Here is a 27,274-nt window from a genome sequence, read left to right as displayed (position 1 = left end):
CGGCACGCACATGCCGCGTTCAATTTACGCCAATTGCGACTCACGACTCTTGAAAATTCGCGGAAACATTCGCATCGATTTCCGAAGGAATTCATATCGCCGAGAAATTGAGCCGACTGCGCCCAGAGAAATTTATCGTTAAGGTCATGATATACTTTTCCAATGCGCCGGCACGTGAATTTCATCAGATGTCTAGCGGCGAGACGCGTTAGGCGCGAGGAAACGTCATTACATCGATCGCGAATCTCGACATGCCGGAGCCGCGCTCTTTCCTCGTCGCGCAATTTTCGGGCCGGTCATGCTGACGCGAAAACGCCAGTGAAATTGCGCGACTACGCCGCTTGAGGGAGGAGGGGGGAGGGGGCGGCATATATTCCATAGAAAGAAAATCAGCAACAATTTGGCTGCCGTGACCAGCAGCTTGCGGAATTGCATCCAATTACGCGCGGACGGGTATCGCGTAACAACCGCGAGTTATTTTCAACGACGCACACGCCGATATACATACATATGTATAGTCTCTCGTCCTAGGTTTCGCGCCGTCTGTCCTATCTCTCCCCGCTGCGTAACGTTCTCCTCTCTCTCCTCGCGCGAAGAAAGAAACAACGAAAGACGTGTGCACCGCGACGTCTGCAGCCCGACGGATCGTTGGAGATCGGAGATACGCCGATTATATAGACCGCACCAAACGCGTCGCGACGAAACATCGTAACCGTAATTGAATTAACGACAATCATAGTGTGTTACGCACGTTTACTATCATCCGCACGATAAATATCATTTTTTTTCACATCTAACGATAAATCTTTCGATAAGGGGTATATCGAATTTCTGGGTGTGTCGGGTGAGGTGAATTCGCGGGTGTGTGAGGGGAGGTAAAAGGGAGAGGATGGGGAAGGTAAGAGGGTGAGTGAGTCAGTGGTCGGAACAAGTGTATAAACATACTTCCCTCCTTTCTCGCGTAATGCCTTGGTGTGAACGTTTAGAAAAAAGACTTCGAGGCATCGAGTAGCTCAGATCACACACCGAGTGATTTATCATATAACTTTTGTCTCTCTGCGAAGGGTGTGGTCTCTTGCGTGGGGTGTGAGGCGGAGAAGGGTGAGGAGTAAGGGGCAGAGAAGGGGTAGTTGGGTAGGTGGGGTGAAAGTGGGGGGGAGGGGAAGGGCTAGTGGACAGTTAAAAAGTGACTTAGCGGACACAGGGCGAAGGAAGGTTTAAATTTACGTTTACACACAATCATGATTAGCTTGCATTTCGCTTGGTTTTGCGCTATTCAGCTTGTTATTATTATGTTTTTTTTTTACTTTTTAACCCTAAGGAGACCTTAACGTTTACACTCAATAACTTGTTTCCGCGTTTACGCGCGCTTCCTTTAAAGTTACATTATTCACGGTTTTTTTGCTTTAAATAGGGTAAATTTTAAGTTTAGTTCCAAAAAACACCGAGAGAGTAGCCTTGCTTATATGGTTTACTTTTTTTCGTAGGTATAATTTTTTTTTGCGTTAATAAGGAATTTTTGCATTTTTAAAACACCGAACATACATGCCTTATACTTTATGTACAGCCTAGAGTCTTTCAGTCGTTACTTTTAAAGAGAGTCATGAGATGAGTGCGTGTGTGAATCATCCTTTTTTCGCTTCTTTCTCCCGCTCGCTGCTCTGCTCTATATCTCCCCTTCGTTTCCTTCCTTCTTATATTTGTTCGCGTCGTTTACCCCGACTACGCTCGACTATGCGAGAAAAATAGGAAATCCTGGCCCGCACTACAGCACCGTTTTTATTTTTCTATTTGTCGCCGTTTTCTCGCGTACGTCTAGCCTCCGAACCTTCCGGCCTCTCGTCCCCGTCTATCTCGTCTTGGTCCAACCGTCTGTCTGCTATACTAACGAAATGACGTCCCTTTTTGCAATGCCTATCCGCGAATCGTCTACGAAACGGAATTTCAACCGAGGATTGTGACGAGATTCCGTGACGGTCGTGCACGTCGTTGGATCATCAGAAGAACCGGATTTCCCTCTTATCACCGCGAAATATATGAGGTTGCTTAAAAATCTTTCAATTCAAAGCGGAACAATCGATAAATTTTCACTGAGCTGTTTCCCACAATCCATACATATAGCTCAAATTAAGAGAAATTTTAAAACCGAATTGCACGCGTCTACAAGCATCTTAATTTTGCGCTGGAACCACTTCAACTTTTGCACATCTCAACATTTACCGCGAACCTTTCATCGATTACTCCCGCGTACTCAAAAATCTTCCCCAACTTTCCCGTGAAAATTTCCCGTATCCTCGGAGGATGCTCGCTTCGCGCGCATTTGTTGCATCCCCCGCGTGCAGACTGTAATGATAATAACGAACGGACGCACGTGCACGACCGCGTGAATCTATGGAAAACCGAATGAAAGAGAGAGACTTGCGGCCGCTCGAGACGTCGCGACTTGTTATTCGTTCGACACTCGCGCCGCCGTTATTCCAAATCAGCGACGGATGATCGAGGCGCGGCCAAAAAGTGTCGGTCCGAAATCCGTGCCGGTGCGTCGCGACGCTGGCTACGCTGGTCTCGTGAATGAACACGCGGGAACCGGTGGAAAATAAAAAACACAGAGAGAAATACATTCCCCTAGAATCGAGTGGGTTTTTTCCCTCTAGCGAAGAAACGCTACAACGCCGCCTACATTCACGTTGCCGCAGCTGCGACAGTCTCTGTCTCTTCTCCTTTTCTCTCTTTCTTTCTCTCTCTCTCTCTCTCTCTCTCTCTCTCTCTCTCTCTCTCTCTCTCTCTCTTTGTCTCTCTCTTTTTTCTCTGTTTCCCTCTACGCGGTAGAAAATTTGTATTCGTATCAAAAAGTGGGCGTCTCGCGCTTAAGAAAAAGTTTGCGCTTCCGGTATCGAAACCGAGTCGAGAGCGGGCGCGCGCGCGTTGCAACAGTATCCCTTCTTCCTTTCCTTCTTCCTTGCCTTTTGTTTTTTGCGTTTTACTGAATTTCTCGTTCCCCCAATCACACTTTCTGAATTCTCGCGTCCGCGATTCTTTCTAGTTTCGCCTGGATTTTTGGACCGTGATCTAATTCGATAACGCGACGCCGGCAGACCGCGATCTTCGTCGCCGTGATTGCCTGCGAAAGCAAAAGCTCGGCCAAAACTTGTCTGTTTTGGTCTGTCGAACTCCGCACATACGTGCGCATGTGCGTGTGACATCGAATTTCGTGAATCAAAAGTGCATAAAAATTCGATCGATTGAAAGCTCTCGTAGTGTTCCATTGTGATTTAACTTTCAAGTGTTCTCAGATTTTATTGTATTACATAGAATATTAGGTGTGTGCGATTACGCACGGGTGCTTCTTTTACGCGGCATTTTCTAACCAGAAATGTGAAAACTTTGTTTTCGGCGCGTCCGAAACGAAACTTCTCCTCGAAAAATATCAAAGGCTGCGTTCCTTTTGGGCGCTCATGTGCTTTAAGCGCTTATAAGCGTCACTCTATCTTTCTTCCGCATCTAATGAGCGATAAAGATAGAATGGCACTTACAGGGCTTGAGCGCTCAAAAGGAACGCAGTCTATTGTCGCAACGACGCTTTATCGACTAGTGTGGGAACGACAAGGTCGCGTCTAGTCCGAAACACGCGGCGAAAGACTTTTAAGTATCTCGGCTTTCGTGGAGGCTGTGAATTCGCCGCGCGAATATTATATAACGATTCTGCCTGAACGTCGCTCCTCCGACGTGAGCCGCGCACAAATTTTCTGTCTTCGTAAATAAAAGGAATTCGTAAAAAAAAAAAAAAGAAAAAGAAATACAAACGGACGCGAGCATTCATCATCTCGGATCTCATTGCATTCCCGTTGCATCGATCGGCGAGCCAATCCGGACGAGCCAAAGGTCGCGCGAGCCCTGTCGAAAAAACCATATCGGTCGGCAATATCCAACGACGAAGATCGCGTCCCGCTATTCGCCGCGTTCCCATCCTGCCCCGTCCCGCCGCGCCTGACATGCCCGAAACGCGGGCAGACGTGTCGGACACTGGCCTCGAAACAACAACCGAGAATTATAGAAATATTGTCGCCTCGTGAAAAAACGTCATCTACGCGCGCCAACAAAAGCCTTGGCTCGTTCTCGCTTCGCACACGTTCGTAATGACCAAAAATATATGTATATATAATATATTATTCCTTATATAATTATGTCGCTCCTTACGAGTTAAGAGTAGTGTTTAATATAGTAGGTAATAAGATTTCTTTTCTTTATCTTCTTTTCTTTTTTTGTTGCATATTAGGTAGTTTTACACTCATAGAGAGGAAAAAATATGTTGTCGCGTCGGCATTTTTGTTCCATCGTTTGACCTTTCGTCGTCGTCCACCGATCGGTAGTGGTAGCAGTAATTAATAATCGTAATAATAATCATCGAGCGGCTAAGGTTTCGCGTCGCGCGTGCTCGCGCGTACACAGGTTGGCGCGGCCGAGCTGCACGGCCGAGTTTCCCTCTTCAACGTCCGCGCTGCAGGACTCGACGGGACTCTCGGGGCAGGACACCGCCGAGTTGATCGCCGAGTCCCCGCGTCCGTCGTAGATGTTGGTCGGCGCGAGTCGAAAACGCGACGGGATCGGCCGCGGAGCCGATGCGTGATTTGTGTTCGCGTTCCCGCTCGCCCCGACCTTCGACCTTTGCCTAACACCACCGAGCGAGGAGGTAGTTCTTGTGCGCGCGTCCCGTTCCACGCACGCCGAGCCCGTCGAGAGGAAAGAAGAGAGTTCTGCTCGACGGAAAGCTCGCTGGTCGAATACGACTTGAAGTTTGAGCTCTATTAGGCGGCTTGTCCGTCGGTTGTCTGGGCTGACGACGAGATTCAAGCAGCGAGCACACTCTCGACAGCTCTCTCGGTGGTGTAGCGCAAAGGAGACCCGGGGAGTACTCGGGGCCGCGTCGCCACCGCCGCCGCTCGCACGTGTAGCGACGCGTGCACGCGCGCGACGTCTAAGTATCTCGTTATGTGTTCCCCATTTTTGTATACTCTCGTTAGTGTACTCGTATATCTGTGTATATGTGTGATACTATACGTGTCTGTGTGTGTTGGAACGTGTGTATCGTTATGTGTCTCTAAAAGTTTCATGGAATGTCTGGCTCGTGGAAACGCGATTAGAATGAATCCGTGCATCTGCTAAAGTGTGTATCGTCGCGTGAGTACTCGATACGATGAATATATCACGCGTCTATATATATATGTGTGTGTGTGTGTGTGTGTGTGTGTGTGTGTGTGTGTGTGAGTATGTTATGTTCTTTATATCCGTCTCGTTCACTCGTATACTTCGGTCCGAAATATACTTTCGCCATAGTCGAAAGGATTTCCTGCACGCGCGCCTGACGCCAGGTTGGCCGGACCGGCCAGCTGGACGCGGGTTCGTACGGCGGATGTTGCGCTTAACTGGCGGAATCGCAGTGGATTTACGGTTGGTTGTACTTAGCATCGTGCGTGTCATCTTTTATCATTCTCTTTTCGCTTCTGTTCTCCCCTTCTTGCACTGGCAACTCACCTGGCAACGTTCGAGGGTTTGTTTGTTTGCCTTTTTTCTTCCGATTGGAACGGAAAAGGTTGTGGAGGAGGGAGCAAGGTCGTGTGTGTATACGTGGGATAATCGGAGTGGAGTGTTGTCGTCGCGTTGTCGCGCCGCGTCGGAGAATTCCCTTCTTCGTGCCTGCGATCACGTCCGTTCTTGCGCGCGCGACGTCTCCTCCAAGAGAGACACTCGTCTCTCCGAACGAATCCGGGAGAAAAAGTCGGGAAAAGAAAAGTCGTGCGATCGAGAGCGGAAGGGAAGGTCCGGTTCGCGGCGGCGCGCAACGGCGAGAGGGCGCACGGGATCGGTGCGTGTGAGAGAAGATGGCGGAGAGATCTGGGCGGGAATGTGGGCTTACTGTATACGGGTCTTTTCTTCACTGTGTACTCATAACTGTATACTTTACGGATAACTGATACTGACTTTCGTCTACTGCTCTACGGAGTCCTCCATGCTGAGCGCGGGGCCGCGCTGTTCCGCCGGCTGCTGGCTGCTGTTAGTCGACTCGCCGGACCTGTTGCTCGCGGTGTTGTAGCCCCTCTGCAGTTGCACGACCAGCCCGCTCACGGCAGCGTACTCCTTTTGTTGTTGCTGCGGCTGAGTTTTCTGGCTCGAATGATCTACTATAAGCTTACTATCACAGGCACTTTTTTTGTCAGTTGATACGGCGTAGAGGTTGTGTAAGTCCGGGTAGTGGTTCAGCTGTGGTTGCTGTTGTTGCTGTTGCTGCTGCGGCGACTGTTGCTGCTGCTGTTGCGACTGCGACTGCGGTTGCTGCTGCAGATTCAGAGGTTTCCGGTCCTCCTGACCGCCGTTGTGAACCTCGCGCTCCCTACTGCTGCGATCGATCCTAGAGTCGCGGGTGCTGTCTTCGTCCCTGCTGCCCGCTCTGGAGATCGACAAGGGTGTCGGCGGTGACGTCAGCCGGTCGCTGCCATCATCCGTGCGACCCCTTTCCGACGGTGAAGGGCTAAGATCGACCGTGGGCACGCGTTCTGGCCTTTCCGGCACGATTCTGCCTGACGCCGCCGCCGCTGGTCCTCGATAACTCTCATCCTCGCTGCTGTCCTGCGCTATTCGCGGCAGCGGGGTTCTCCTCGAGTTTCTGCAGAGCTGGTCGATCAGCGTTTTGCTGCTCATCGTCTCCGGGTGTTGCTGCTGCTGCTGCTGCTGCGACGACGACGACTGCTGCTGCTGACTCCTCGCGTCTGCGATCGCCCGCTGGTCCCTTGGAATGCCTGTCTCGAGGCTCGACCTGATCAGATTGTCCAGGAAACTACCGTTCGCGCCAGGCCCGTCGTAGATACTCTCCACCATGTCGCGTGGCGTCTTCACCATCGACGCGCCGCGAGAGTTCGAGGTGCCCGCTGCATCCGCCGTCCCGGCGATCCCGTCGCGATCTCGTTGCTGGTGCTGCTGCTGCTGCACCATCGCCGCGTTTCGTTGTTGCTCCTGCAGTCCGCGCATTCTCTGCGACGCGAAATACTGTTCCGGCAGGATCGGCACGTTGGGCGCGCCACTCATGAAGGGAGAAGGCATGAACGGCGTCGGGTTCCAAAAGCTGAAGGCCCCGAACGGCAGATGGGGCATGCCCTCCATAAACGCTGGCATCTTCAGCCCATTCGGCCCGGGTATGCCACCCGGCGGCGTGAACGGTTTTTGCGGCTTCAACTGCGGCTTCTTGTCGACGCCGGCGCCCGGTCGCATCGCCGCGGCCGCCGCTGCCGCCGCCGCCGTCGTCGCAGTCTCCTTCGACTTGTCGTCTGGTTGCTTCTGGTCCCTGCAACCAGATCAAGACAGAGAGGAAGCTCTGATTATATAGTGCTATTTTCAACGGGAACTATTTCTATCCTGCAATATTGTTCGTGCTTTCCGATTCTTTTAGAGAAATTTCTTATTCATCTAAAGTGAACTCTCTTCTGCTCTGAATAGTCGTATGAATATTTCCGTTTCAAATTAAAGAATGAATCTTATATACTCTGCGCAGGAAGAAATTCATCTTAATTGAATGAAACACTCGTAGGTTAATAAACCCATTCCAAGTATAAGTAAGACATCCGCTCTTGCAATCCCGGCTGACAGTATTTTTACTGTCGTTTTGAGTTCATTCGGTTTGAGTGAAATTTTTCCTTGCAAGAAATTCAGAGAACAGCATTTCCGCTACTACTTCAATTCCCGCAAGTTTTCTGTGAGACTTCGTTCCAACGAACTTAGAAAACACGACAACACGTTACAAACTATTGTATATTTGTTACGTTTGCACGCGTTATTCGCGAACGGTGGTCACTCGCGACTTGGACAGGTAAGAAGGAATGAGAAGATAAAGCAAAACACGGACACGATTGACTCACCTCTTTCGCGGTCTCATGAGATGCCGCTCCTTGACTTTGTACTCGAGGGTGGAGTGCGGCACTCCGTAATAGCTGCCAGCACGATGCACGCTCATCTCGCCGCGCTGAACCGCGCGTACCGCCTCTACGAGACTGTCCCTGTCGTAGTTCCTGTATTTGCCGCGTTTCGGCCGGGTGCCTTTGCCGCCGGTGCCCGGTTTCGGCTTGTTCGCCTCCTGCGACTGCTGCTTGGCCTGCTGCTGCTGCTGTTGCTGCTGCTGCGATTGTTGCTGTTGCTGCGGCGGCGGCTGCGGGGGTGTGTAGCGACCCCTCTTGAACGGACTCGGGTCCGTCATCATTGTTTGTTGCGGCTGGACGACACTGGCCGATTGGCAACCCGGAAGACCGGTCGCGCCGGGCGTCTGACCCTCTTGGAACTTGACGCTGATGCTCTTGGCGATGACGTCGCGGAAGTTGACCGCCACCGCTTTGCCCACCAGCGAATTCGTGGGGCTGCTGGTGCCGGAGAACGCTGGACTAGCTCGCTCCAGGAGACCCGGACTCGAGGCGGCAGCCGCAAAGCCTTGGGCGAACGCGGCGGAAGTCGGCTCGCCGTTCTTGCTGGAACAGCCCGGCGTGCTGGCGGGCTTGTAGGACGGAATTTTCAGTATCGCTCTGCCCTGAGCGCTGTCGCTGGCCTCCTCCTCGATGTTGGGATTGAAGTCGTCGTTCGTCATCGGCGTGCGCTGCTGTTGCTGCGACTGCGTCTGCTGGTGCGCGCCGAGGTGATGGTGCTGATGGTGGTGTTGCTGATGGTGCGGCTGCGACTGGTCACCGTTCACATTCTTGTTCAGCCTCTTGTCCTCGCTCATCAGCTTCCTCACCACGTCGGGTATGCGGTAGTCTCGCGTCTCGATGCCTGACAGGTCGGAGTTGAGAGGTTCGTTCAAACAGACCGCTGACTTGGACAATTTCATCGAGCATACGCTCAAATCGGCGCGCCTTAGGCGCTTGCGAATGAAATATGGCGCTATTTGTGATATTTATTGGCAAAGTGGGCGAATTGCGCAGAACAGGTGCAATGAAAAAGAAAGGTAGAGCTGATGATAAATTTGACAAAACCGATGTGAAACGTCGATGTGAAATGTCTTCTCCCGAGTCATCAGATCGCAATTCTGAAAACGGATTTCAGCTACTCGAACTAACTCGCAGTCTAAAGCCGGAAAAAGTATCGACGCGCGCGAGGCCGGCTATGGCCTGGCTTCTATCGATTCCAGAAGTCCTATCGCGACGTAATACACTTTTCGACTTTCGTCCCGTAGCGCCGATTGGCTAGTCAATGAGTGGGCAAAATAAACGACTGCTTGTCGGAAATGACCCAAATCCCGACCACCAGCGCAGCGTGCAATTCCTCTCACGACCACGGATTAATTTCACGTCGTGCACACATGCGCGCATCCGTGTCGTGTTAAAAGATATCCCACAAGTGAGATGCACTTGTTTCGAACTTGAACAAGCCAAACACTACCTATTTATTTCACCCCGGATTCAATCCGAATATCCCTTCCTCTTAGAAGCGAAGAATGAACTGCAAATCGTTCGACAGTTCGCGCGGCTATTCAGTGACGCGTCTTGGGATAATTGGACAACTTTATTTCACTTACCCAACGGTGCCGCGGCAGCCAGCATCTTTTGGATGTAAGGGCCGATGTTCGCATGTTCCAGTCCCGGCCACTCGGCCCCCGTCTCGTGTCCCCGTTGCAGCAGGCTTCTCAGGGAATCACCGCCGGTACCTTCGAGCGCGGAGAACCTGACGAGATCCTCCAACGAGAGCAGCGGCTTCAGCAGAGCTTTCTCGACTTCCTTCTCCTCTTCCGCTCCGGACAGTTCTTTATCGTCCACCTGTTAAAAACATCTTTTCTAGCGTTTTCTGCGTACTCCTCGCTCCTCGCAAGAGCATCTAAATTGCAGATTACGATCAAGTTGTCCTCTCGAGGAAAGTGAAAAGTAGAAGCTTCTATTCCGCCTACGGGCGCGAGTAGAAGCAGTGCTTCTCTTATCATCGATAGTCATTAGGCAACCGTTGCTGTTCGCAATGGCAACTTCTTGTTCGAGAGTGCTTCGTCGAGAGGTGTGTGCATGTGTGTGTTTGTGTTATGTGTGTGTGTATGTATGTTTGTCTAGAGTGTACGTGTATCTGTATCGTATGTAGGTGTCGATTGTCCATGTAAATATATACAGAGCGTTTCTCCCTAAAGTGACCGCACAGCGTATCGTGGAGAAAGAAGTATCTGGATGGAGAGAGGGAAGATTAAAAATGCGAGAAAAGATATTTCGGATTCGAGAACACAACGCGTGACGTGTCTCGCGTGGCAAGAGTTGCGTTCCGGTCTCAATTATCTCAAGACAGAGACAGCTTGAGGAGCTTTGATCTCTTAAACGTGATATTTTCGAAATTTCTAAACAAATTTTAACACGAAGAACGTCGTTAAATAAAGAAAAATCGTGACCACGCTCTTTCTCCTGCAATAATCCCCCACACTCTCTCTCTCTCTCTCTCTCTCTCTCTCTCTCTCTCTCTCTCTCTCTCTCTCTCTTTCTCTCTCTGCTCGAAGTCGAATACTTCTTTCAGGATACACGCGATCGTGTCACTTCGCACGAACCACTCCGTACGCATATTTCCATTCGAATGCAGAATAGTCAAGCGCCATGCAAGAGCTGCTAATCAGTAAACAGTTCTTTTTCCAATGAAGCGGCAAGTGTTTCGCGAGAAAGAACGTTCTCGATGCTCTCGGCAGTCACCCGACTCGGCAATAAACTCGCGGCTACCTTCTCCTTCGCCAGTCCTCTAGACAGAGGGTAACACGCATACACACATACACACACACACACACACACACACACACACACACACACACAAACAAGGCGGAATTCGCGTGGAGAAACTTATCTTCGGCGTGCGAGCGTTTCGACGAGATACGCCAGAATTTAAGTGCGGAGATATCGCTCGGGACTCGCTTAAGGCGCATGCATTGCACTAAAAGTGAAGCAACAGTCTTCTACGGCGGCGGCTGTGTGTATAAGCGCGCGCGCGCGCGCGCACGAGCTACGCGATCACACGAAATGCAGGAATGAAAAATGAGACTTTAACCGTGCATAGACCGTGCTCACGAGCTCGACAAGTTGCACCGTAAAATAGCGCCTCTCATGCTGAGGTCGACTGGGCTAGGTCGACGGGCAATTTCAAGCGACGACTATCGCAGACCGTACGCGATGCAATCGCGATTTTCGCGAGGTAAAATTCGACAGACACGGCAAGTGTGATTCGGGACATTTTTCAACGGCCGGTTTTTCGCGCTCGCTTTAGACGATAAACGCCGAGTTTAATCTCACAGCACCTTATAACAGTGTTCCCCGGCCTTGTCCGGATTCCCGCTCGAATGTGTATTTTGCCGACATAACATTTTCGAGCGCGATCCAGCCAAGCGTGTTCCCAGCGGTCGCTGGAAATTTCGTATTTTTTATTTATTTTTAGATTTGATTTCGTGACTCTCTCGCGTGCGCGTGTGTATGTGTGTGTGTGTGCAAACCACCGCACCAAAAAATTTGAATCAGGGCTTGGTGCGGATAATTTTGCGAAACAACCGAATAAAAACACATCGCCCTGGCGCGCGCACAACGTGGTCCTTGAAAAAATAAAACTCTCACGCTTCCTCGTCTCTTCAGGCGATATTTTCTCGATTTTCAAATCTCTACGCGCGCGCGCCAGGTAAAATTCATTCGCGGATCCCGAGCCGGGGAAATCCGGGCAAAAGACACTATCAGATGATGAGGATTAAATCGGCCCGGTGTGTTTAGTCCGCCGTAATCTTCGATCGCGCGCGGCCGTTTCATGCATGACGGCGCGCTCGCCCTGGAATTGCGCCTCTATTTCGGAACTGTTATTCGATCGGCCGTCGCCTCTACCGGCGCGGCGGCCCGTAATGCGCGTAACATCGAGGATGCAGAGTGTCGAGGTCCAGAAGCATACATTCACGATCACGGCCCGTCCGAAAGGAGGAGCGAAAGATCGGGAGATCCGCGCGCGGATCCTCTCCCCCTTCGTCTCTCTCTCTTTCTCTCTCAACACGATCTCTTCCCAAAAACTTACCTCGAGTCTTGCAACCTCGCGGACACCAAGTTGCCGTGTGTTAAACTACAAATAGTGAGATAAAAAAAGTTAAACAGCCCATGCAAAAGAACACTGGACACTACTGAGCATCACGGCGACCGGTACGGAGCCGCGTAGACCTATGTCGTCCGTTTCCATCCGGCATTTAACCGGACAAACAAACAAACAAACGCGCCGTAAACGCATTTCGGACCAGGTCGATACTCCTCCGTCGCTCGCTGCCAAATCGGCACGCCGGAAGCCGATATGATGGAAAAAGAAAAGGAACCGGTAAACATCTGCCAAGTCTTCAATGCGACGCGAGTGAGTGTCAGACGACGCGTCTCTTCTTGCAGAGCACGTTTCCTTTTTAGTCACAAAATCTCGGCGCGATTTTATCGTGAAACTTCGAAACATGATTCGCGTTAATTTTCATCACAGCTTGATCTAGTCGCGTCAAGAAGCGAGCGTGGAGTTTGTTGGGAAGACAGAATTATTTGTTTATGTCAGTTATAATTCACAATGAAGCTGTTTTTACGGATCGAAACGAACGAACGATGAAAGGAATTGATAGATCGACCGAGCCCGAGTTTCGAGCCGATTATCAATTTTTGAGAAACGAGACGGTCCACGCGAGATCCACGATCGCCGTGCCAGAGGTATGTTTTGGGGAAGCTTTATTCGTTCTTCCTAACCAAAACCACACTTAGGTATTTATGAACGGTATACACGAGTCTTTCCCGACGAGAGAGACCTCCCCTCTCGTGTTCGGCTTCCCACCCCCGCTCCGCATTTCTCGGCATGGTATATAATCGATTCGTTCCCGAAAGACCAGAAAGACCAACGAACGTCGAACAACTGAACGGAAGTTGCGGAAATAAAAGGAGACTCGAGAGACGCAGCGCCGCCGCTTCGAGACTGTTGTCCCGGTAGTAGATATCTCGCCGTACCGCTCCCTCGCGAAATTTCCCGTAGCCGTTTACGCCAATTCTACGCATCCTCGGCTTTTCCTCTATCCGACGCGCGCGACGAAACTTCAGCACGTGTCGCTGACACGTTCCATCAACCCCCTTGCTCTCTGCATCTCGCCCACTCTCGCTTTCGTTCTCTTTCTCATTTCTTTCTCTCACTTCACAACTCTCTTTCTTATTTTATTTCCCTGCCTCTTTCTCTCTTGCTCTTTCTCGCCCTCACTTCCTAAGTCTCGAACTATCTTCCATGATCTGTCCCCAAAACCTACCTCGTCCACTTGCGGGGGCGGAGTGGTCGCGGAGGCGTTTTGGGTCGTATTTGGTGTTGTAGTAGTAGTAATGGTGGTGGTGGTGGTGGTGGTGATGGTGGTGGTGGTGGTGGCTGGGGCGCCGGGCTCGTGAGGGTGTGAATGGGTGCTAGACAGGGACGCGTCCCTTTCGCGCTCCATCGCGAGCTTGTAGACCTTGTTGCGCAGAGTGCTACGCGGTATCCCGTAGATCACCGCCGCCCTCCGCGTGCCGAGCTTGCCGCTCTGGATGTCCCTGAGGGCAGCCTGCAACTCTTCCTCGGTGTAGGTCCTCCTGCCACCCCCGGCACTCACCACCCCCGGAACACCACCGACGCCCGCCGCAGCCGCCGCCGCCGCCGCCGCTGCCGCGGCCGCAACCGGTCCGGTCATTCGCGGTTTCGCGCGGTAACACGAGCTGAAACAACGTTAATCAATGTTATCGGGGTCTGGTGGACGGAGTCTGCGTTTTTGCCTGAAATTCACCGCTCGAGAATTGTCTGCAATGTAATTTCGGGACCCTAAGGTGAGCGACGCGAGGTGAAATCCCCCGTAACTTCGCCGAGCCAGATCGCCACGCGATATCATTCCTTGTAGACATCACTACGTCGTGAATGTTTACGAAGTATTAAGATACGTCAGAGGAAGAAGAACGGCGGACCTAGATTCTCTTGGAGCTCTCGCGAGATTATCGAGTCATTGTATCGCGTGAAAACTTAATCGCACTTCTCGAGATTTCTCTTCTGTCGTGTCCGCGATCTTCAAAACAATAATCGAGTTCGTCGATTATCGCAACAAATCTCGTTTACGTCATAGAATTCTCAACTTGAAAAACCGCTGTTGTATGAATAAGAGGAAGTAAATACCAGCTTTATTATCGAATAGGTTATTAAGATTCAAGTCGTAGAATATGGTGGGAAAAAATAAATAATGCAATAATAATGAGCATCATTCGAGTGTGTTGATATTACAAGCGAAATAATTCGCACTTCATGATACCGCAAGATCCTGTAATCCTCGTCGACGGGAAAAAGAAAAACGCAACGAAATGTATCCAGAGGCTATTCAACAATTATATTACAAGCGGAGAGGGAGGGAAAAAGGGGGGACGGTACTTGCGTGACGACCTATAATGACAGGAAAGAAGAGAATAAAGGCCACGGAATGCATTTAAAATTAGTTTCTTCTATCATGGTTGCGCATCTAAATTTTTACATCTGAAAAAATATGATATTCTCTGAAAATAACGTAATTCTGTATTAATGATCAAACTTTTGATTTCGAAACATCAATTTTCTTAAAAACGCAACTTTTGCTCATTGTAAAATAAAGTAATAATTAATTTGAAGTTCGTCGTCAAAAATCACTTGTATTTTAGAAAAAGATTATATAGCGCGCAATCTAACGATTATCACTCACAATATGATTATAAGCTATTTTTTCTTATTCTATGTGAAGAAAAAGGAGGATAATTCCACATGTCACGTAATATTGGGAAAGGGTCAAAATTTTGTGACAAAATAAGACGAAGGAATAAAGGGATAAAAAATAGTGAAATTTCGCGCGACATAATTGTTGAATGAAAGACCCCTAAGAGAACCTTTATTCGCTCCCGTGCAGAAACTTGCGCAGAGGTCCTGTGAAACAGCCACTGGGCGCTGATCCAAACAGCGGCTGGTGAATCTTGGAATATCTCGCGGCAAACATTGTTCTAAGCAGACCGGGAGATTGTGCGCGCAGTTTGATAATCACTCGGCCAATAGACACGATCGATACTCGCTCAAACCAGACGTCATAACAAAGTCAGGTTATCCATCACTTCTCGCGATGCAAGCTCACGTGTGTTCCCGTCCTCCTGGACTAACTCGAGAGGCGAGTCGCATTAAACGGCCACGTGGCAGCTTTCGACGCAAACACGTGTCCACGACGTTGTGTATATGTGTGTGCGCGAGCGCGTGAAATGGTGGCGAATATTGCGAATCCGCGCAAGTGCGTGTCCCGATGATTTCGAGACGCTGAGTCGCGCGGTGAATTAAGTTTTACAAGCGCGAACGGACTCAAGATACGCGTTAATCCGGCAATTTCGCGAGCTGTCGCGCGTAAATCGATTGCCGGGCGGGGAAAAAACGCGCGTTACGCTCTCAGATGCTCGCGCGCCTCTTTAAGTATATAGGCATATCTGCATATTTATGTCATCGTGTCACTTATACACGTGTCGTGACCAGATTCATCGTCGAAACGAGAATAACTGAAACAACGCGCGTCACCGCCTTGACACCGGGACAAGTCTCTTCGCGCCTATTATTAATAGTTTTAATACCCACTTGTGTTTCAATACACGCCAGATTTTTCTCCTTAACATTGTCATAAGTCCGCACGTTAGCGCGCGGCTACTTTTCGTAACGCACTTCGTTCACGAAATGACATTCGTGACATCATGCTTTCGATAAGTGCCTTTATTTGTGCATCGCATTTAAACATCCGAGTAAAAAAACAAAAATTGTAATAAAATTGGGAGTGTCATTAGTAAAAACACGGAAAAAGATGTCAAGTAAATGTCTAGTAAAATATGTGCCAGAAATTCTGGCCAAAATCCCATTCAGATTAACAAGATTTCTGGTTAACTTGAATTCTTCAACCGGAATTTTCTGGTTAACTAGATATTTGGTTAATCCAACCAAACATTTTTCCGCGCGTGTAGATATTTATATATATAAAAAAAAAAAAAATACATATATATTTAAATTAAACAATAATCAAGCGCATGCACTTGAACGAGGGAAGTTCGTGAACGTCGACGTGGAGTGACGACAACGCGACGGTCACGAATCGCCGTCGCGACAAAAATCCAAGCAACTCGACATTGTCCGCGATAACGAGGAGAGAAGCGGGACGATAAAATTCGCCCCGCGACGCAACTTCCTCTCGCGTAACACACAACGAGTTCTCCAAGTCGTTCTAATAGTCGAACGTCAGTCGCAGGTGCTTGCAAAAAAAAGAGCGCAAGAACTATCGACGCGGGGAGCGTGAGAGCGCTCGCCGGTAATATTTTGCGCTCGCATAAAGGAGCGCGACGTGGCACGAAGGCGATGGATATCGGGCCGGTGTAATTTGTCACAGAGCGCGACGATAAGATTAGGCGTAAGGAGAATCATCGCGAGCCGCGCTGCCGTCCCCGCGCCGCCCCCGCGCGCTCGGCGGCGGTGCACCACACACGGGGGTCCCCTCTGTGCGCGAGAGAAGTTCGTCGACCTGCATACGCGCGCTGCGCCGAGCTGATAAAAGTGCATTTCGTCCGACGGACTGGCCTCCGGATAGGTCCCGCGCGACGTCAGTCATCGACCGGCGCTGATTTATCTGCGATTTTTGTTTGTCGGCTCGTCTGCGGTTTTCGCGACGATGTGTGTATCGCGCGTGCTGATACACGGTACATACACGCGACACACGGAAGGTCGGAAACTCGGTCGCCGCGTGTCGACACCGAATCGACTCAAGTTCAACGTTCCCGTTCGTCGTCGCGTATATAATTTCGGATAAAACCACGCGTTCTCGCCAAATAAAACGGCGCGATATCTATTAATAAACGCCGGGAGATTCCGACCGTGTCGTCGATCGCTCCTTCGAGAGCGCGCTCTCGTGCGTACCGCGGTGGAAATATTACTTTTCTTCTAACCACTCAACCCTTTTAGCCCCACTTCTTTTCCAAGGAATTTCAAATATGTCGTTGCGTGCGGCAGAGCGAGTTGAACAACGCTAACGCAAAATACATGTTCCCGTTCATTGTGAGACGTACTCTCTTAAAGTGAATCAGTAAAAATGTTGCTGACTAAATCAGCAAACGGAGAATTGCATCGCGGTGATCAGTGAACACTCGCTGATTTATAGTGGAAACACTCCGACTTCACTGCTCCATCTTACATCTCACTGATTTCCCCCGGTCGATGTGAGATTTCACTGCAAAATCACGTAACACACAAATTTATTATGTGCGCTGTGCCAAATTCAACTTTCTGCGTTTGTGGCGATGGAATTAGCGGCTTCCGTGCAATTTGCATGCGATGGCTGTGTTTGCAAACTGCATCAATAATGGTCAATAACAGCTACCGTTAACTGATCCTTTCAGCGTGATTTTACTGTGATTATGCTTTAACTTTACGATCGGTTATAAGTATAGTATTTCGGTGGAGAATTTACTGATTGCTCTTTAAAAAGTATGTGTAGAAAGATTGAAATGGGAAAAGTCAATTTATAAGTAACATCGTCCGCGCGGATAGAACGTTGAGATATTTTCATACTTTATGTAGAATGGTTACTCTCTAAAATACAATCAGTGTATCCTTCACTATACTGCTATACTTCTAATCGGTGATGTAGCTGTAAGTATAGCATTCTGCGATCGGTAAAATCTTGCTGAGAGGATCGGTTAATAGTAACGACTATTCTCGTTATTAATGTGCTTTTGCGAACACAGTCATTGCATGCGAGGCGTATGGAAGCCGTTAATTCCGTCGTCACAAATGCGGAAAGGATGTAGTTGAATTAACGCATAACGAATGGTGTGTTACAGACTTTTCGGTGAATCTTGCCTCCACACAGAGAAAAAAAAATTATCAAATATTTATTAAGTAGGTACTATTAACATATTTACTTAAATCAAAATTACAAGTTAACAATACTCGGTTTAAATGAAAAGAATTTTGATTCAAGTAAGTATGCTAATGGTAGCCATCTAATAAATATTTGTTAATTTTCAAATTTTCTCAGTGCACTGATCGAAATTAGCGAGAAATAAGACAAAGCAGTAAAGCGTAAGCGTTCTCACTGAATATCGATGGATATTTACTGGTCTTCGGCGAAATAATCCTTTTACTGATTCGGTCAGGAGCATTTTTACTGATTCGCCTTAAGAGAGCACGTACACTGTACGTGAGAAATGACGTCGATAACGATTAACCGGTGGCAAAACAAATATCCTCGTTATGCTCGCGCACAATGTCCGGAGCCAAAGTTTCACGATCGATCGGGTCGATCTCGCAAATCCCCGCATAAATCACACTGGCTCACGCAATCGCGCACCAGATAGTCTCGTAATCTCGTCCTTCACGGCGATGCCAATACCTCCTTGGCCGGCGAACCTTCTGCACAAAGTCTTCCACGAACCGGTTTTACTTCAGTACTCCGGCCTGGCTTTATTGCGGCTCGGCTATTTTTCAGTATCGCGGACGCGTGAGCGGCGACAGTACGTCTAATTTCGTTTGCGGCTCTCGCGAGCACGCGCTGTCTTTAAGTGAGACTGACTGGCCTCGCGTTTCTCATTCTCTGAGCCTGCGAGGAATTTCACTCGCGAGTTATTCAAAACACCAAATGCGGACCTCACGCGCGATGGTCTCTAAAACATTGAGCACGTCTCGTAACTCTTTTGGCCCAATTTAGCTCGAGAGTTTCGCTGTGCGGGGAGGATCTTACAGAGGTGAAATGTATACCGGCCACGAAATGAAGACGCCACCGCGTGCATTATTGTATAACAATATGAGTGGTAACGCGTGTGCCCAAAAAAAGATATAAAATTACACGGTCCGAGTATTTACTTGCGTAATGTCGGTTTATAGGCGACGCCAAGTACCTCAGGGCTCGTCTAGTGCCTGTAACATCGAAGTGGATGTGCAAAAACTTGGCGTGCCTGAATAGCATGAATTTAATAGGTATACACCATTATGGTTGCGCCAACCCTTCGAGACAGCCCGTGTAGTTCTCACCTTCTTCACCCGAGCTAACTTCCACACGCGTATCGCATTCAGAATCATAACTATTGCCAATTCTTGCGCGACGCGCGCCGTAACCAGAAGCAATCGTTACGACGAAATGGAAAGATGTCTTGTCGTTCGACATCACGAAAATTATACAAGCGGCGACGAGATTAAAGCGACCAGTGTCGAGAGAAGCCGTTTAATTTGTCACTTGATCACTTGGGTTGTCACACACGCTCGGGTGGTGTGCCTCCGCGTTTTCAAAAATATTGTCGAACGAACATCTGAACATGAGAACTTAACTCCCGGGAATTAATCAAGGTTCTCTCGTTGGACCATTGGCTGCGTTCCAAACCGCATCGAGAGGAAAGTGTTCAAACCGTTTTGAAACCAAGTGACGATTGCCCGTCAAATGATCAAGTGTCAAATAAATTGCCGCCACACTTGGTCACCATTCATCGAATGCATCGACTGCGTTTCGAACTGCATCGCGAAAAAAAAAAGTTCGTTTTGGAAACAAACACACTGTCCCGTGGGAAGTGTCACGGGTGGGTCAACGTGGCAGTTTCAAAATTTCTTTTTGTGTTTTTGTTTTGAAAGCGTAAACGTGTCATGTCCCTCGGCGGGCGCGATTTTTATTCTCGCCGTGCGTTTCTCACGATACGCGATTGCATTGGTCGCGAACGTACCTTGCCCCGTAAACACATACGCGTCAGCGAAGGATAACGCGCGTCATATAGCGCCGCGATTCTTAACCGCTCTGCCGTGTGTCGCGGCTTTGAAAGCTCGGCCGAGCTCACTGTGGACCCCATTCGAGTGTTTAATGCCAATTCAGATTAAAGCCCGGATTTTCCTTGCATCCATTCATACAAAAGCGCTGAAAACGGTGCGTTTCGCCACGCGCGCCCCAATCGCGGATCTGCCCCAATAAAGCGCGAGAGTGTTATAACGCGAATCAAGGCCGGGAAGATGGCACGATATTTCGACAGAGAGAGAGAGAGAGAGAGAGAGAGAGAGAAAGAGCGGGCGAGATTGCCGTCCTACCTTCTTCCTTTATTCGGAACACTCGAGCAGAGAATAAAATTCTTATCGCGCGGAATGCGCCTCGATCGTGACAATTTGCGGACGGAAAATGCAGAGTGCTCCGCGTCTCTCTCCCCGAGGCCGCGAATTCTCCGCGCAATTCGGAGTGAATTTTTCGCGAAGATTTTCGATCGAGGCATTTCTCTCGAAAGCGCGCGAGCTTAAAAATCACCGTTGAATTAAGTTCCCGCGCGAAGTCTGGCGCGGGAAGCAACTACGACTTCTCTTCGCTTTCGATCGACCGCTTTTGATCGTGCTCGTGTACGCGCGTTATCGCGCCCCTCGCGTGTTCCTTTTTCCCGACATTGTGACTGGAAATTCGCGATTTAATTTCCACCGGGGCCCGCCCCTTCAAGTTCAGGGTTAAGCAGCCGCGTGATACGTCCGCGCTTCCCGTCTAAATCGGACTTTAATTTCGACCCGCGGCTGCCACGGTTTCGTCGGCGGTCCTATCTTATCTCGCTAATTACGCCGTAGCGCATGCGCCGGCGCGAACTTCTCTCTCTCGCCTCGTTCTCTTTGTCTCTTCCCCTTCGATCTCTCATCCTTTCCCTCCCTCCTTTATCTTCATCTTTCTTCCTCACCCTCTTCTTCCCGTACGCGGTCTGTCCGACAACGCGCGACACACGCGTACGAGGTACTCTTCGTGCGAGTCGAGTCTTCGATGTGTCGGGAGGTGCAGATTACGGTGGGCTAATAATAGACGACGATAAAAATTTGACGCGCAAAATGCTCCGCGGGGGAAAGCAGCGAAAACACGGGGGCAACGCACGCCTTTGACGCTTCTTCAGCGCGACGTTCCGCGACTCGCCCGAGACAAGCTATCCGCGCGGTCCTCGCATTTTTCTCGCGAATCGCGCGCGAAACCGGCGGAAATGATCGCCGCTTGAGAGAATCTCGCGTCTTCCAGGCGAAAGTCGAGCTATCATCTCGACTCGGTCATTACCCGGCTACTGGAAATTTGTCCCGTGGTTCTCTCCAGGAACCAGGTTGGTCCCAATCGGTTATGTGGTTTGTATAAAGTGATGTTCTCAAGCCCTAATAAATCACGTAAATCAAGACCTTATTAACCCTTTATTTGGCTTTATGCGGCTCTCAATAGATTTCTCATGTGTTATATGCAAGAAAGCGAGGCAGGTGAAGAACGCATATATTCAGCACTTACTGCGGAGCAAAATCCGGTCATTTTGTTTTGTTCGTTGGCGTCTCACAAGGGAACATAGGCAACCCGAAAATTCAGAAAATTCTGAAACATTGTGTGCAAGAGTAGTACATCCATAATATAAAACTATTCTTTGTTTCTGCTAAATTTCGATTTAAAGGGGTGAAACCATCCTTCGAAATTAATGAGTGGGGAAAGAGGGGTTCAAAAATTTTTCATTTTTGCAAAATTTGAATACACTGTTGCAAAGAGTATAAAATATTCTATCACTTTTATACAAACTTTTTTTTCATATGCCTTGTATTTTAGGAAATATTTGTTAAAAATAAAAATGTTATGTTTTTTCAAGGGGTAGTTTCACCCTCTTAAATTGAAATTTAGCAGAAACAATAAATATTATTTTATATTATGGATGTACTACTCTACTTGCACACAATGTTTCAGAATTTTCTGAATTTTCGAGTTGCCTATGTTCCCTTGTCAATAGCTTCGATTTTTGCCAATAGTAGACAGACAAGAATCATTGAAAATATGTTTACAAAATGATACTTTGGAAACAATATAACTTACATTCAGCAGACATAATTCACTTCATTTAAACACCTAACATCGTTTTCCTTAAATGTTACTGGCCAAGAAAAGGGTTAACAATAAGGATTATTAATACTAAGATCTTATTATAATAATTACTCTCTTCGAATAAAACAGTAAACCATGGGACACATTTCTAGCCGGTTTTATCACGCGTTTTCCACAGTCTCTCCGGGAGACGTTGCTGGATAACTCACAACTGATCTCGATTTTCTCAATTGCAATCTAACGTTTCCCGACTTACTTCGGACTATCCCGCGCGCCAGTGCGGAGCCGTAACGCAAATGCAATATCGTTGATTGCAATTAATCCACCCTCGAAATTTCCCGCGATGGGGAGAGGCGGAATTAAAACACGGAGCGCGCCGCGCAACTTTTCTCCCACCCTCGTTGTCGTTTGTTTCGACCCGGCCAAGTCTACGAAATTCGCTACGCCATGGCTTCGCGTTCGAGACCGCAATCGAGTTGCGCGTCGATTTCGCGAAACGCGCTGCTTAAATATTTATCGAGGCGCAGTACCGCAGACAGCGTAGCGGTTTAAAGCTCAAAGGGTTGAAAAGTTGAGGCAACTCGTCGGTATTATTACGGTTTCGCGGCTACCGGCTGTTTACCGTGAAGCGAGGTGAGGCGTGGCGTGGCGAGACAGGACGAGGGAAAATGGGAGGGGGAGGGGGAGACGTGCGCGTGAACGCAGACGTTTCGTTTTACAACGAAAAATTTTTTTCTCACACAACGCGCGTCTGGGGCACGATGCATTAGGCATCGCGCGTGAGAATCACGCAACGAGCGACCTATCTAACCACGACGAGCGACCGCTCGATCGATGGGCGAGGTATGCCGCTCGCATGCATACATCGATATTACGAAATACGCTGCAGCATTGTTTACAAACAAAACTTCCACCGTCGGAGCTTGAACTTCGTATTTCGCGGGGAGAGAGGGAGGAAGCGGCTGTAACTTCGATTCGCGACGAATCGTTATTTCCATTATATCTTCTCATATTATCTTCATATTATATTTTCTCTCTCTTCTCCTCTCTCTCTCTCTCTCTCTCTCTCTCTCTCTCTCCCCCTTTCCCTCTCTATCTCTTCTCTCTTTTCTCATTCTCTCTCTCTCTCTCTCTGCCTCTCTCTCAACGTTCTTTCGTAATAACGTTATACAGAATAACGCGCGCGTCGCGCGATAAATAATACCTGGCGCGCCGCTCATTTATTCGCTCGTAATAACGTACGCGCGTTTGATGAAGAACACTAAAATGATTGGATTTAACGTCAGCGAAATCATTCGTCCTTGTAAGCCGGTGAAATATTCCAGTGATAAAAAGGCTCGTGAAAAATGACCGGGCGGAGGTAAAACGGGAAGCGAAGGTTACCCCTGCCGACCGATCGAAACTGTTCGGTTGCGAACACGATACCTATTTCCGTAACACGAATCGTACTCAGATGTGCACACTGTCGATTGTTAAAAAGTCAAGATCGTCACGTGGCTGAATAATAAAAATCACATGCGACATGGCCGCCCAAAGTGGCAAACGACGCGTGTAGATGTGTTGTGTCTGTGCGTGTGTGTGTATACTTGATCACAAAACGATTTAGACACAATGAAATTGGGATCTCATCAAACTGTCAAAACTGAAAGTTGTTACCGACGGGTGTGTGTAGCAATTATATTATTAATTATTATTATTATTTGTTATCAATTATGTCACATTGTTACCGCGTAAGCTCGTCGGTAATGACTCTCAGTTTTGACAGTTTGGTGAGTTCCTAACTTCATTGCGTTTGGACTGTTTTGCAACTAAGTGTACACTCTTTTGTGAAACGATTTGAACACGTTTTTGACAATGTTAGCAGCGCGTCAAATCGTCACAATTGCGAGCCATTGTTCACGGCCTTGTCGTTTGAGGGGACAAATATCTAAAAGAAATAAGAAATATTTATTCGACTAATAACGTATCTATTCGTACTAGAATATACATATTTTTACATCGAGAGAATATATTTCTTTCAAATGAGAAAATATATTTTCCTAAAACCATAGCTTTTCATGAAAGCAATTCTTTATTCTTTTTAGACAAAAGAGAATTTAGATTTAGGTAAATATTAAGTCAATTTAATTTAACTTAATTTAATTTAAGCATAAATATGTATTTTTCAGATATTTTTTTTCCCAGTGTAGTAATCGGGTTCTGATAGGAACCAAAATGACAGTGCAAATGTCGCCCCTTCATTACACTCATACCTGATCGATAAGAATATAATAAAGATACCTACGCTTTTCTACAACCTTCCGTTACAATTATGACGTCGTATGTCTCGCATCTTTTCACTTCGGCTTCTGTCACGAGTTATCTGCGCAGGCTCGCGAGTAGCGGCTCGCAAATCGGTGATTATTTGACGCGCTTCTGATTTCATTAGAAAAAAAAAAAAAAAAACAAACAAAACGTGCCCAAACCGTCTCGCAAACGAGTGTACGCACGGATTTGTCCGGAAGAGAGTGGGTTATCACTCGCAAGGTTGGCAATCACCTCTCCGAGTTAGCGCGACGCGAAATGCAAACGGACGGCGCGTCGACGGACACTTGAATGCGCGAGATTGTTTGTCTGGGGGGCATAAATTCCTCGCAGGCCATTGGAATTATCGTCGCGGCGATTCGCCATGGCGGTTTGATAGCGAAGAATCGCGAGGAAAACATCGCGCCTGGCGCGCAGCAGATCGACGATTTGCTCGCGATAGCGCGGGAGCCGCGTTGACTTTGCGAAAGTTCCATCGCGCGGACATAATTGAAGAGCGCGTTTCGATCTCCCGGCGGCGTTGCAGTCACGTTATCGTGCGAATCAAAAAGCGCGTCCGATGAATTGAGTTTCAATGAATTCGCGCGCGCGCGGCCGAGCCGATAACAATAAACTGCGTTTCACCGCAATTATTTTCACACGCCCGTGTGTCCGTGGTAATAATATAATCTTTGCGGGCTCGTTATCTCATTCGAACACCTTCGGAAATAATCGTCAGGCCCTCGCGCAGTACCGTTTTGCCATAACGTTCACAAGCGCGATAGAACGCGCGCGCGCGCGCGCGCGCGAATCCAAGTTCATCTGGCAAACTTGAGCTCGGCGTGCGCCGTGATCTTAGATTCTGATAAACGCGCCTCTTTATTTACAACACCGCTCTGTTTGCCTTTTAATACAATTGCAGCGCGCACGGGAATTTGCGCGCGCGTTTGTGCGCGATACAGCACGATGATGCGAGATATTTAATAACCTTCGGTGCGCTCTCGGCAAATAAATGATTCCTCGTTACAAAGTGCAAAATGCGATTGGAAATAATAATAAATCCCCATTATATACGCCAACGGTTTAAAAACGCGACGCTCCTTGGGAAACTGATTACACGCGCGCACGCGCATCGATTAAATCCGAATAACGAAGGATCCTCGAGAACACGAATTGTATCATTAATTACCGAATTACCTGTTCTGCATATTCGGCCGAAAATACAACGGATAAGCGAGCGAGCGAGCTCGATCCGGCCGAGTGTCATTCGTGCGATACGAATTCCCGATCCGCCGCGCGCCGTTGTCGCGTGTGACGTCTTTACGAGCGAGATAAATCACGGTTATGCCCGGCCGTGTGATTGGCACCTAATTGCCACGGCATTCCGGATCGACTGGCTGTCAGTTTCGCGATTTTCGAAAGTCGCCCGCCGGCGGCGTTTTAATCGACGCCTTATCGAGCGCGCCCGGCCGGCTTAAACGGCCACTCGATCACGAGAAACGTTTGCCGCGGAATGTGTTCGCGCATCTCGTATTCCTTTTTTTCTTTTCACCTTTCCCACCTTTCTTCCTATTTATTCGCCGTACGTGCAGAATGCATATTCGTATCAGCGGTTTGCCTCGAGGTGTCGCGATAACGCCGAAACGACGCCTCCCGCCGTCGCCGCCGTCGTCATCGTCAGCGTCGTCGGCGACGGCGGCGAACGACGATTTTCCAACGCGTCCAGAAGAACGCTCTCTTCCTCCCGTCGAAACCGAACGGTCGCACAGTTCGCCTCCGCTCGACATCCTTTCCCGTGTTATTTCAAAACGCGCCGTTCTTATCGGTGGAAGGCGACGCGCTTATCGTCACGAAATTTGTTAACAAAGAGGAGAGGCGCGAGTATCGCAAGAACTTCAAGACGAAGTACGGAAGGAAGTCGTGTACAAAAATCGACCGCGCGCGAGTGTGAAATCATAAGACACATAATGAGATTACTCACTTGAGGATACTCTTGGGATCGATGCCTGTCGGCATCCTCAGAGGTATTTTCTGTTGCTCCAGCAGAGATATGTTGTTATCCTGAACAGACATAGATAGATCATGAATTAATGTTATGTGAATATGCAGAACAAACAAGAAGAAAGAAACAGAGAGAGGAAGAGAGGAGAGAGGGGCTGGACGGAAAGAGAGAAGAAGGCAGAAGGAGTCGAATAAATATCTCGCTAATGTATGTGCAAGCGTACAGCTTAGTTACTCAGACATCAGCGTTAGTCACTCGATAACACGACCGATAAGCATCCGTGAGAAACACACTAATCACTACTACGAGAATCGACGTTACTCCGCGGAAACCAAACCGATTCGCCGCGTGAGACATCACACCGGAAATATGACGAATCTACCAAAGATCGCACAACCGTGTCTCGCCCTCCAACTTCCGACGCGCCGCTCCTGCGAACCGCTCTGGTGTCCGAAGGACGCGATTCGGATGAGTACAGTAAATGAGACAGAAATATGACAAGAAGGCGACTCAAACAGAGCTGGCATGTTCAGCCGAACCGGCGGATTCAGGCTTACCTGAGAATTTCTGGGCTTAGCCGAGAGATCGAGCGGTTGGTCTGCCGCCGTGGCGCTGTCCTGATGGGTCTGCACCCTGACGAGGGGTGCCTCCCTCGGCGGCAAACACCATTGGGGCAGCAGGGTGGGGTAAGTGCCGCTGAGAGCGGCGGCGACCACGGACGCCGCCATCGGGTCCACCTGGACCGACATCGGTGACTCCGCCGATCGCGAGCTGCTGCTACTGTCACTCTGCGGACTCTGCGGGGCACAGCACGGAGATACGTGTCATCCGGGCTCGCGGAAAGAGGTCCGGCGGAATGGCTGGACGCACGGCGGCAAAAGGATACGCGAGATCCGCGAGAAGGCGCCGCGACGCGGTGGGATCGAATTCTGATCGAATTCTTCCTTCAAAAGCCGCTCCGTTTGCTCGCGAATCCTCCTCGTGAATCTTTTATGGGTGCGTCAAAGCGATCAAAGCTGAAAGGCGCTGGTGGAGATGGTGGTGTGTTATTGATGATAGTGGTGGTGGTGGTGGTAGTGGTGGTGTTGGTGTTGTTGGTGATAGTGATAGCGGCGGTGGTGATG

The 27,274-nt window shown here is 48.9% G+C and overlaps 1 protein-coding gene across 7 annotated transcripts in view; it reads right to left on the bottom strand.

Moving 5' to 3' along the window:
• Window positions 1-1,293: 1,293 nt before the first annotated feature.
• Window positions 1,294-27,274, bottom strand: part of LOC116848284 (mushroom body large-type Kenyon cell-specific protein 1) — a 380,233-nt gene continuing 354,252 nt past the window's right edge. For 6 of the 7 annotated variants that reach the window (XM_032824190.1, XM_032824189.1, XM_032824191.1 and 3 more), the window contains 6 exons: window positions 26,708-26,947; window positions 26,130-26,209; window positions 13,277-13,712; window positions 9,551-9,788; window positions 7,908-8,805; window positions 1,294-7,336 (listed from right to left, as the gene is read on the bottom strand). In XM_032824190.1, the coding sequence (XP_032680081.1) occupies window positions 5,986-7,336; window positions 7,908-8,805; window positions 9,551-9,788; window positions 13,277-13,712; window positions 26,130-26,209; window positions 26,708-26,947 (3,243 nt within the window). In that variant the 3' untranslated portion in view covers window positions 1,294-5,985. The remainder of the gene's footprint in view (window positions 7,337-7,907; window positions 8,806-9,550; window positions 9,789-13,276; window positions 13,713-26,129; window positions 26,210-26,707; window positions 26,948-27,274) is intronic. The other variant, XM_032824194.1, reaches the window with a different exon arrangement.

The sequence above is a fragment of the Odontomachus brunneus genome, unplaced genomic scaffold (assembly GCF_010583005.1).
Source record: "Odontomachus brunneus isolate Ranch 3 - 2012 unplaced genomic scaffold, Obru_v1 Obru_scaffold_092, whole genome shotgun sequence".
NCBI lineage: Eukaryota > Metazoa > Arthropoda > Insecta > Hymenoptera > Formicidae > Odontomachus > Odontomachus brunneus.
The sequence above is the reverse complement of the archived record's forward strand: the minus strand, read 5'-3'. Positions and strand labels throughout refer to the sequence as shown.